Source organism: Clarias gariepinus, chromosome 10 (genome assembly GCF_024256425.1).
Source record: "Clarias gariepinus isolate MV-2021 ecotype Netherlands chromosome 10, CGAR_prim_01v2, whole genome shotgun sequence".
NCBI classification, from domain to species: domain Eukaryota; kingdom Metazoa; phylum Chordata; class Actinopteri; order Siluriformes; family Clariidae; genus Clarias; species Clarias gariepinus.
The window spans coordinates 34,170,919-34,183,622 of NC_071109.1; the positions used below are offsets into that span (position 1 = coordinate 34,170,919).

The 12,704-nt window shown below is 37.5% G+C and overlaps 1 protein-coding gene across 1 annotated transcript; it reads right to left on the minus strand.

Annotated features, from left to right (window-relative positions):
• Positions 1 to 234: 234 nt before the first annotated feature.
• Positions 235 to 9,288, minus strand: det1 (DET1 partner of COP1 E3 ubiquitin ligase). Its single transcript, XM_053505128.1, has 6 exons — positions 9,172 to 9,288; positions 6,801 to 7,567; positions 6,221 to 6,574; positions 5,928 to 6,118; positions 5,181 to 5,372; positions 235 to 574 (listed from the first exon to the last, which is right to left on the minus strand). The coding sequence occupies exons 2-6, from the start codon at positions 7,527 to 7,529 to the stop codon at positions 385 to 387; spliced, it is 1,656 nt and encodes a 551-aa protein (XP_053361103.1). The 5' UTR covers positions 7,530 to 7,567; positions 9,172 to 9,288; the 3' UTR covers positions 235 to 384.
• Between the last annotated feature and the right edge of the window lie 3,416 nt (positions 9,289 to 12,704).

The window sequence follows — 12,704 nt, forward strand, 5'->3', positions numbered from 1 at the left end:
AAAAACTGCAGCGATTGCGACCCGTCTGAGACCCAGGACCAGGAAGCAGGTCAGGTGGTTTCTGGGTCTGGCTGTTTTTTTATCACAGGTTTGTACCTCACTATTCAGACATCACCAGCCTGCTAACTGATCTCTCTCTCTCTCTCTCTCTCCTGACGCACATCTGCACACACCACATCCCTTATTACTTTCCCACACCAAAGAACTCATCTGGCCGAGTAATATGTCAAAAAGTTTTATTTACAATAAAAAAATAATTTCATGGAATAAAGTGGTCATATTGTATTTACAATAAATAGAGATTTAATACAAAAAAAGAGAAAATGATTTGTAAAAGTACAGCATGGACGTTAGTGTTCTCTGAAACAGACGATGTGCGCTTTCTCACGAGCAGCTGTGGCGCATGTGGAAGTTGACGACGTACTCTGCGTTGGTGCGCTGCACCGAGATGGCGAACGGTTCGAACGGGTGGAAGGTGAAGGCGACCAGGCGGCGCACGGTGTGGTTAATCGGCCGACCCAGGAGACCGGCCTGGATTTTAAACTTCAACAAGCCAGAGTCTCGGGCATAAAACCTACATGCATACGCGCACACACACACACACACACACACAAAGAATGAGATCATGTTGTAGTTGCAAAACAACAATGATATTTTTTTCCATATTAATTATTACATCAACTAAAAAAAGCTTTATTTCCTATTAGGTTTAATATTTTGGAAAAATTTATAAATATATAATTAAAGATCTGTGAGTTAAAAATATCCAAAAACAGGGGCAGCATGAGGAAGTGGAGTTATGATCAGCAGGAGGACTGGACAAGGTATAATAGATTATGCTACAATATACATTTCTAAAATATCATTAGTATCCTGAATTCATTTATTATTTAAATAATTAGCCCTGAACAGAACCAGTGGATCTGCTTCTTTACATAATTCTGTAGGTAATCTCTAAAAAAAAAAAAATAATAATAATATATATATTTTTTTAAATAACTAACTAACTAACTAACTAACTAACTAACACTAACATTAATTTAAAATGTCCATTCTGAGTCAAGGCGTTTTTTGTTGTTGTTGTTGAAAATGTTTGGAATATTTTAGTGACACATTTGATTTAGTTCAGCTGAAATCATCGGTTAAGATTCATTTCACAGTGAAGCCTGAGTTTAACCGAATAAAAACATAAGGTGATAATGTTAGTTTTGCATCTATTTCTCCGTAGCTCATATGTCTATTGTGTACCATAACAAGGCGTGTTTACAGTTCAACCAGTGAAGCCTATTGATGAGGACAATGCACGGGCACAACGTGTTGCTTATTCACACCCATCGCCTTATGCTGTGTTTATTCATTTGGTCTGTTAAACTACATCTCTTGTTCAGTGTAAACTTGAAAAAAATATTTTTTTTGCAGAAGATGAAAGATGAAGATGGGGTTTAAAATCGCAGAAGATGAAAGTGGATTTATGTTTCCTGCTAAAGCTTGTGGTGACTTGACGCTTTAATCGAAACTTGAAGAACAAAAGATCAATTAAATTCATAAGTGATCAAATCACTCCGTTCTATGAATTAGGGAGGACATTAGGATCTAATAACATTGTGGATATTAAGATGGCTTTATTTCATTTCTCTTTTTTTTAAATAATTAGGCCGAGGAGAATAGAGCAAATTTCAGGTCAATTTTCAGCTAATCCTTATAACTGCAAATAAGTAAGTTAATAGATAAACTAATTATTGGTGCTTGCGAAGCAAAGCATCACTTGTATTATCTTGAAGACTTACTATTTATCTTTTTTTCATTTTTCCTCCATTAAAACTTTGGCACATAACTTGTCCTGTTTGGAATTGGGGGATGAAAAGTCCTTAGACTTAACACTGAAACAACTTTACCAGATTGTAATGCAGATCAAGAATTTTGTAGACATGTACAGTATTTATACAGCCTTGTTCAAAAGTTTAGGCCCTAGATAAATTACAGATTTTAGTGATTTTTTAATTGAAAAGATGCTGACACAGTCTCTCTTGGTCATGGAAAAAAGCAAACATTGATGCAGTTATTTTTTTGTCATAAACTGAACCAAGATAAAAAAAAAAACTGAAAACATTAGTTTGGGCACCCTATATAATCAGTACTTAGTAACACCTCCTCTGATATCACAGCTTGCAAACGCTTTTTAACACCAGCTAAAAGTCTTTCAGTTCTTGTACTTGGGATTTTCTTCCATTCTTCCTCATAAAGGCGTCTAGTTCTGTAATATTCTTTGGTCGTCTTGCATGCACAGCTCTTTTAAGATCTACCCACAAATTTTGAATGATGTGTAAATCAAGGGACTGTGATGGCCGTTCCAACACCTTCAGCTTGCGTCCCCTGAGGTATTCCATGGTGGATTTCGAGGTATATTTAGGATCATTGTCCTGTTGTAGGAGCCGTCCTCATTTCAGATTTAGCTTTGCTTTTTTTTCTTTTTTTTACAGACAGTGTGATGTTCACTTCCAGAATTTGCTGGTATTTAGTGGAATCCATTCTTCCCTCCACCCGTGCAGTGTTTCCTGTGCCACTGGCTGCAACACAACGCCAAACCGTGATAGATCCACCCCCATGCTTAATAGTTGGCAAGGTGTCATTTTCATCAAATGCTGCTCCTTTTTTCTCCAAACATGCCTTTGCTGATTGCGGCCAAAGAGTTCTATTTTAACTTCATCAGTCCACAGCACTTGTTTCTAAAACGCATCAGGCGTCTGTAGATGTTCTGTTGCATACGTACTTCTTACGTTGGATTTTATGATGGGGACGCAGGTAAGGTTTTCTCCTGCTGACTCTTCCATGAAGGTCTTGTGGAACGGTGCACCACCACTCCGGAGTCTGCTAAATCCTCTAGCAGTTTTTTTGCAGTCAAATGGGGGGTTTTGATTTGTCTTTCTGACCTGCATACGAGCAGTTCTCTCTGAAGTTTTCTTGGTCTTCCAGATCTCATCTTGACCTTCACAGTTCCCCTGAACTGCCATCTCTTGATGACATTTCTCACTGTGGAAACTGCAAGCTGACAACACTTTGCTATCTTCTTGTAGCCTTCTCCTGCGTTGTAGGCATCAATAACTTTCTCACACAGCTGCTGAGGGGAACCCATGGGTGTTGAGTGTCCACAAGTGAGTGCACAAGGTTTGAGTATTCAAAGTATTTGTAAAGCTTTGAAATTGGCATTTACTAATGACAGCTGTTGCCATGCATCAGATCTAACGAGCTGATTAAGGTCTGAAACCTTGTAAAAAGAATCTGAGACTCTGGAACTCATAAGGTGCCCAAATATTTGCACAGTGCCACAATAATGTTTTTACTTTTTATTTTTGTTCAATTTATGGCGTAAGAGGTAACCATGCATCAATGTTGGCTAAAAATACTGTGCACTTTTTCCCATTTCCAAGAGAGACTGTGTTAACATCTTTTTAATTAAAAAAATCACCAAAATCTGTTATTAATCAAGGGGTGCCTAAACTTTTACATAAGACTGTGTGTGTGTGTCTGTGCGTGTGTGTGTGTATATATATATATATACACTAATTACAGTGGGTACAGAAAGCATTTAGACCCCCTTAAATTTTTCAAGACTCTTTGTTATATTGCAGCAATTTGCTAAAATCATATATACACACTTTATTTTACTCAAACAACCAATCAGTCTCTAAGGATTGTGCCACGCCCTAGCAACCACTTTAGAGCACCTTAGCAACTGATTCTGTAGACCGTCATTAGAAAAGGCCCACAGACCCGAGTCTTCCACGTAAAGCACCGCTCACATTTTCACTTTAAAAAAATCTACCTGTCTGGTTTCTCTTTTGCAACAGCAATTTTTTTATTAAAATCTATTTTAATTATTGTAAAATATAACACTATTATAAATGTATTTGTTAACAATAAAGATTTCATATGTCTTTATTATTTTTTAACACAACAATTTTATTTGCTGTAAATTAAAATAACCACCAGTGAGGTAACCATGACAACAAGAGATCTGATACCGAGGGAGGAAAATACTGTTTTGGGTATATGAGCGAAAAAAAAAAATCTATATTATAAAATATATAAAAAATAAATAAATAAATAAATGATTGGAATAGGATTAGGGAAAACGGTATTTCTTTTATTTTTTTTTTTCAATTTAGATTTTTATGAAAAAGCATCTCCAAGGTTCCCCGGTACAGAGCAGCAACTCGTTATACATCAAAAGAAAAACACGTCCTGTTCCACTTTCCAATTTCTGCGAACGAGCAGTAGGTACGAATCAGGGAAAAGTTCCTCAGCCTGCGGAGCACTCCAGATGTCTCTCTCACACATCTTCATGCACATTAAAATCAGGAAGTCCTACAGTGCGACCTTCAAAAAAAATTATATTTTCTGCTGAAATTGTCCTTTCTGAAAATGCCAAGTCAAACACTCATCTCTCAGAGGAACATTTCCATCGCATGAATGTTTTACCTTTCAGAATTCTCAGAAGGGGTTGATTAATGCTCTAGAACCGCAGCTCTAAAAGTAGGTTTAAGCTGTGTGTAACAAGCGCCTGCGTCACTACCAGGGCTGACTGACAGGTGGCGTGTTCACGTCACACCCTGACACATCGCTTTGTATCAGAAGATTAAATCGTACGACTGACGAACCTCCGCGACAATCACAATCTATCTGTGATTCTCAACCTAATCAATCGTCCCAAGACTTGTACATGGAAAGAAAGAAAGAAAGAAAAAAAGAAAAACAAAAAGAAAAAAAAAACAGATGTTAGATTGAAATAGAAAATCAATGTGAGAAAAGTATGAAAAAAAGAAACAAAGAAAAATAGAAGGAAAGAAAAGGAAAGTGAACTATAAAAAATTAGATTAAACAGAAACACCTAAAACTATATTTAGTTTAAAAATAAAAGCATGAATAAATAAAAAGGAACAAAGAAAGTGAGATTTTAGAATACAGGAGGAATATAAATGTAAGAAAGGGATCAAATACATTGAAAGTATATTGAAATAATTAATAGAAAAGAAAAAGAAAAAAAGACTGTTAAACTATGATTAAAACATTAACAAAGAAAAAAAGTAAGTAAATAGAAGAAAGAAAGAAAAAAATATATATTTTATTTGTCTGGATCAGAATCTCATTTTGTGTGTGCGTGTGTATGTGTGTGTCCTCACCGTATGGGGTGATCTCCACAGGTTTTGGGGCGCTCCATTACAGAGACCCACTTGTCGTCATAGCTGAAGAGCGAGAGGTCGAGGTACGGGCTGCTGCTGTACGACTGAGCGCTGATGGGAAGCTGCCCGAGCAAACGCCGCACCGCCTCCGTGTGACCGCCGTACTTCGCATTCACTATAGTGTCCTTAAACCTACACACACACACACACACAGAGATAGATCTCTCTCTCTGTTTTTATTGTATGTCAGTGAACATTTGTTGGTGGTGGTGAAGGTGGAGGTGGTGGAGGCTCTATTGTTTTTATTAATAATAACCATGCTTAAAAACTTTTAGTCAAAATATTTAGAACATTTTAGTTACACGTTTGAATTAGTTGAGCTGAATAATTCTTTTAGATTCAATTCATAGATAAGCCTGAGTTTAAGTGATTAAAAACTGTAACTGATAATGTTTGTTTTCCATTTATTTCTCCGTAGCTCATACGTCTATTAAAATGTTGACCACAAGAGGGCGCACTTACAGTCCAGATGGTGTGCAGTACTGAGGTATTTTTTAGCAGCATAGCTAAGAGCAGCACTCACTCCCTACTACTAACTACACATGAAGGCTCTTTTTTAATGATTGCATGGTGGTGGAGGAGGAAGAGGAGGAGGAAGAGGTGGTGGTGAAGGAGTTGATGTGTATTAAGAAGGGGTGATGGTGGAGTAAGAGAAGGATGATGGTGATGATGATGATGACTGATCACCTGCGCTGGACCTGCCGGGCGTAGTTGTTGCTGGAGGCGGAGCAGGGGAACTGTACAGCCTCACTGTGCAGCGTGGCGTTACGGAACAGATCACAGAAGTTTTCAAACAGCTCCAGCAGCTGGTCCGAGGTGTTCTCAAAGACCGCGATCACCTCCGTGCTCACCATGTTATAGACCACGAAGAAGGACGGCTGAGAGAGAGACAGCGAGACAGAGAGAGAGAGACTCTTGACTTGTATCACAATCAATTAAAAACCTTACTGCGAGCTTATTATGGGATGGTGACGGAGTACCTGTGAGGGGTCGGTGACGCGCAGGGTGACCACGTCCTCGCTGGTGTATTTGATCAGCAGGTGATTCTCATCCAGCAGCTGCATTTTCCACATGCGCAGCTGCCGCAGCTGGTCGAAGAACTGGAAGAAGCGGCGCTTGGCGGTGGCGCTGCCGTCGCGCTCGGCTCGTCTCCACAGGAACACCAGCAGCCGGTGCTTCAGAGAGCTGATGCTCTTCTCCTTATAGAGCCGCGAGAACCCGGCCGGGCCCTCGGCCTGCGCCTCCGAGTACACCGCCGACAGCGTCAACAGGTCGTCCTCATAACAGAACCGCCCGATTGTACGCACGTCCAGGAACGTCCCCTCCGCCGTCACCTGCACACGTTAAAATTTGACAAAAATACTTGAGTAATTAATTAATGCTGACGGTATAAAGCGCTTCAATGCTGTAGAAATTCATTAGTCCTCCAGTTAAAGGGGCGTGGCCTCTGTGCCTGAGCCCTTCAGTGAAGAATGTGTGTGCGCCGTGCCTGTTACTCCCGCAGAAGGGGGCGTGGCTTATGTGACAAGCCACGTATAAGCTACGCCCTGGACTGCTCACCTGAAAGACGTGGATTGTCTGCTGCTGGACGGAGAGGACGGCGAGAATGTTCCTGTACAGGTAAAGTCCCTGATTATGCGAGAGGATGATTTTATCACACTTAAAGGCGCGCGTGTCACAGAGGCGTCCCGTGTGCAGGTCGACGATGTGGAGCGAGTAGTCCTCGAGCGGCGAGCGGGGGTTGGGGGTCACCGCCTCATTATTGCGATAAACCTCAAAAAAGTGCGGTTGAGGCTCGTCGGGCAGGTACGCCGCAGAGCCCACGATCACGTAGCGCCCGTCGTCCGTGAACAGGCTGCACTCGCGGTTCAGGTGCTCGCCGTTCGACGCCACGCTGGTCACGTGAAGCAGCGAGAAAAAGCGTGAGAACAGACGCGCTCGCACGTTCTCGCTCAGGACCTCGTCGTCTCGGCCCCTGTCGTGCTCCTGGAGCAGATCCTCGGCTGCCTGGCAGCCACGGAACCCATAGATCTCCAGCGAGGTCTGGTCCGAGGAGAACGCGACGAAGCAGTGGCCGTCCGGAGAGAACTTCCGCAGGAAACACGGCGGCTTCTCAACGTTGACGGCGGTGAAGTTGGGGAAGAGGTTCTGGTGGAAACAGCGAACGCGGTACCAGTGAGCGCCGGGTCGGCCCGAGCTGATGCGCCGCAGCTCCAGCCTGTGCACCACGTTCTGGTTCTGAATGCGGCGCGGCTTCAGGGTCGGGAACTCGTCTTCTGAAGACGCCATGAGAGAGAGAGAGGGAACGCCTAGCGCTCCTGATGGAGCTGATATTCAAGAAAAAATTATATTTCAGTAAATCATTAGAATCAAGCAGCATGAACAGTGTTGTTTATGTGAAAACAAAAACTCTGCTTTATTGTTTTAAATTGAAGTTTTTTGTTGAGCCAAAGGATTTGTTCAGATTCATGTCTATTCAGTTTCTATTCACACATTGGTATTATATTATTAAAAATCACACACATGTTGAAATCTACGCTTCTCTCAAAATTCTGTAAGTGAAAAATTTTAAACTAACAAAAATCAATGTCATTTATAATCGGATATTTATAAAATAGTGTTAGAATCACAATTTTAATCAAATCGTATAATACTGTATCGGCTGGTGACTGCTGATTCCCGTCCCTAATGTATACACCATATTAATATACAGATCCGCCTTCAGTTTGAATTCAGTGGCTGAAAGCTGCATCATTACCTGCATTAGTTCATATTGTCTGCAAAAGGTAAATGTAATTATTGTGTTATTAATACATTTTATGTACATGACTTCTAGTTTAATGCTCCGTAGCTCTCGTCCTGTTTTCAGAGTCTCTGTGTAACAGCTAGAATCAACACACCAGGTTTAAACTTATCCAGCATATTCCAATACTAATGCCTGACTTTGTTCAGACAACAGTTTATATTTTTGTTTGTGTGAGAATCTGAAGTTTTGTTGAAGACCAATAAACTATAGTATGTTTTTCTGTAACCTGCTAAATAAAATGTGCCTCGTCACTACTGATGTAATGTGTTTAAAAAGCATGTTATAGTGTAGAAAACATGTTCAGCAAGTGGAAAAGGTCCTAAACTCCTTTAGTTTACTGTAAACACATTTGCAATACAGTAGTAGAGAAGATGTTGTGGACTGTGTGATCTACTTCTGTACTATGGATCTCTTTTAGTTCTGCTGCCATAGTTTGTGAGATGAGGATGGGTTCCCTGTTGAGTCTGGTTCCTCTCAAGGTTTCTTCCTATTACCGTCTCAGGGAGTTTTTCCCTCAGACGCCCTCGGCTTACTCATCAGGAACGATCTGATCATTCTGATTCATACTCACTTTTCATTATTTTCTTTTTTTTTTTATTGTTGTGTAAAGATGCTTCGCGACAATGACCATTGTTAAAAGCCCTAAAGCATCACAATACTTTTCTACGATAATGTATCATAGAAAAGTATTGTGATATTTATTTTAATCGTATCATCACCTTCTACTAAATCATGTAATTAACCAGATTATTTTAAACTGCAATGGGTTTAAAATAAAATAAAATGTAAAGAACATTATATTATACTATACTATATTATATTAAACTATATTACATTATATAAAACTATATTATATTATACTACATTATATTATACTATATTATATATTTAGCTTATATTTTAAAGCATTTCAGGTCACAGTTGAAAATGTAATATTTATTTTAAAGCCTAAAGTAATAGAATTCACAACACAACACCAATTTAAATAAAAACAACTTAATACATTTAATAAAAAAATATTTATACAACAAGAAATCACGTTTAATTTCAATTATTATGATTTATCTTATTCTCATCATAAATAAACAATTTCAAGAGCCAGTTATCAAATAAACATGAACTTACGTGCATTCGTTCAGTCAGAAAACAGATTTATTTATTTATTCCGTTTATGTTTTCGTGTCTTTTTAGAAATTCGTTTATTTTTCAGCTACAGCACTGAAACGCCTCAGGAGCTTCCGGGTTGTAAAACTGCGCATGCGCACAACCTTTTGTTTCGGGACCAGGGAACACCGCTGTTCCTCTGTGCAGCGCCATCTACAGGAACGGAGGAGCATCAGACTCGATTATTAGCAAAAATGAAGATTATACAGAAACAAGGCTAATTCTTATAAACAAAGATCAGATAGACACAGAGAGGGCCAATATTTAAAAAGTAAACGTATTATAAGTTCATTCGATTATTAAATATTCTTATGTTTGAAAATATAAAAGATTCAAGGTTCAAAGAACTTTATTAATCCCAAAGTGAAATTGTTTATTCAGTTGCTTACAGTTTTTTTTTGTGAGAAAAGGAAAAGAGTAATAAATTAGACAGTGAAAAAAAAAACCCCACAGTAAATCCCTAGTTGCTCACTAAACATACTTGAATATACAGGAGTTGCACGTGTGTGGGGAAAAGGGAAAGGTACAAAGGACATGCGTTAAACAGAAATAGCACTTGGAATGGGTCCCATGGGCCCAAGAGCACTGGTTAATACTGCACTAATGGTCCAGGTATATAATAAGATTTTATTATTGTTACTGACAGTCACTCTCTCTGTAGTGTACACATTACGGAAAGGAGTTGTATAATTATATGGCCATTGGAAGAAAAGATATAAATATATATAGTCCCTTAGACATACGTCTCTTACTGTATGTCTGTAATATTAAAGAAACCCTCCCTAGTGTTATGGTCAATAATAAAACTGTGGTATTATCTTTATATCATATCTTAATTAAAAAAATATTTTAAAAGTTCTGTAAATATTGAAGATAAATCTTATTCTTTATCTCAATCAATTAAAATGCTCTCTATAGTGTATATGTTCCCTTGTTTTGTTTTTTTTTGTGTGTGTGTGTGTGTGTGTGTGTGTCTAAATTACCATCTCGTTAACAATCAAATTTTATAAATTTTTATAAAATGTATTTATTTATTTATTTAATTAATTATTTGGATTAACATTTTTACAGTAACTTGTGATTGTTCATGTCGCTGTAGGAGAGACAGTATTAACACCACAGCACTACTGAATTCTGGATCCTGGTTGGTCAAAAAGTCTTGAATCATTTTCTACAACAGCAGCTCTGATGGTTTAAAGGGCAATATATCATCATTTCTATAGTAACAGCTCATATCTATATTTATCGCTTTATTTATCATCCATGGAAGGAGTCTCCAGTGTCAGTACTGCGTCACAGTCAGAGGTGTAAGAGCTGTAATGTAATCAACCTCAGCATGACTCCATTTCTCTAAACATGTGTAAAGTTATATGGGAAGGAAATAGATTTTTGTATGTGCTTCAGTATTGTTTGTTAATATTAATCTTAAAACTCACTAAACAAACAAACAAACCAATAAATAAATAAACAAATAATTAAAAAAGAATTTACAGTAAATGCAGGCAGTGTGTATTGTACAGCGCTGTACGGTTTGACCAAAAAGTAAAAATTAAATATTTATGTAGCTAAATAAAATGAGCTGAAATTAAAAATAATAATTTTACCTTAAAATATTAAAATAAATTAGTGAATAATAGCGACCACTATTCTACAATCTTGAAAGAAAAGGGGGAAAGGTTTCCATGACTCGAGATATGTATGTATATAAATTTTTAAAAAGCGAAGCATCTGCACAGCAGCTTCTAGAGACTCTCGGAGCGTTTATGTTGTATGGGGTTTAATCCAAAGAGCATCAGGAGCGAAAATTAAAGTCAAAAAGAGGTCTAATGCACAGTGAAAAAAGCTCCACCATTAACAAATTACACTGAAAAGGTGAAGCAGAGGAAGAAGAGCACCACGTCCTCCTCCTCCTCCTCCTCCTCCTCCTGTTCCTTTCTGCTACTGATGGAGCAAATGCAGGGACGGATGGACGGACGGATGTTTAAAACATTTACGTTTTGTAAATAGACCTTTTCATACGACTGCTCGATGGGGCACGAGCCCAATTTTCCACAAAATTATGAAATTAACACACCATTTCCAAATGTCAATTGACATCCTCCGACAAGCCTATTTCCATAATGATTATGAAAAAGGTCATTCTTTTAAAACCGAACATTAGCCATGGAGATGCTTTCATGTCAGAAAGTACTGGAGCTTCACCGTGATTCGGCAGACGTTATAATTTCAGGAGCAACGATGACATATTTTTTGTGTGTGTGTGTCGAATATAATTAGCGAGAAAGTTCTGGAGAACAGCATGAAAAAGAAGGACGTCAAGAAAGAAAGGGCTTCGTGTATCATTAATAAATTGTATTTATTATCTTATATGTTGTGTGGAAATGTCTAATATATGTTAAATAAACCATATTACTGTAATTAATTTACATTTATTATTAATGTTAAATAAATGGAGAAAATAGACCTAGAGGTGTTTATTCACCTGACTCTTTTCTTTTTATTCGATTTATTGCACACTGTTTCCAAATGAATTCGAATTAATGCATTTTGAGGACACCAGTTAAACTAACCTGCATATCTTTGGAATGTGGGAGGAAACCGGAGTACCCGGAGGAAATCTGTATTTTATTAAATAAAGTTTTAAACCTGCATTAATTCTAGTATTTGGAAAACAAAAAAATTGTATATTTTAAATAATTTAATTGAGCCATGATTTAATTTAAAAGATTTTTAATATATATAAAATACAATATAATAAATCTGGATGTTTTAAATTCAAAAAGTGACTCATGATCTGTTTTGCTTGTGATGCAAATTCAGCGTATCGTTCGGAGAGTCAAATCATTTGATTCACCATTAAGAGTCGACTCTCTCAGCTTACAAATGACTCGCTGCTGATTTGCTACAGTACGTCGAATAATGCATAATGATAATTTTATGTAAGTCATGCGTTTGTAAAGTGCTGTGTAAGTTTAAGCGCTGTATTAAAATTATGAACATGACTGAAGAGGAAATTTATGATCTAATTGATGAGGTAATGATGATGATGAGGTTTTCTTCACTAGAATGCTTTGGATTCTGGCATTTAGACTAAATTACAGGGCAAAAATGACACTTAATATGTAATATTAATAATAATAATAATAATAATAATAAAGAAACCAAAACAGCACACAAACCTGAGTCAGATCTTACTGAGATAAAATAAAGTTTTTTATTTTATTTTTATTTATTTATTACTGACACGTGATTAATTGTTAACAGGGGGGCGTCTGTGTATTGGGGTTTTCGCATGTCAGATAAAACTAAAGTTATTATTACTTTACAAAATGTAAATTTTGCCACTTCTAAAACATGTGAATGACATTGCACACATTTCAGAACTCTAGAAATAAGTATATTATTATTATTATTATTATTATTATTATTTAGCCCTAGAAATGACTAAAAACATCCATAAAAGATGCAACACTTTTTTATGCGGTTAAGTTGTT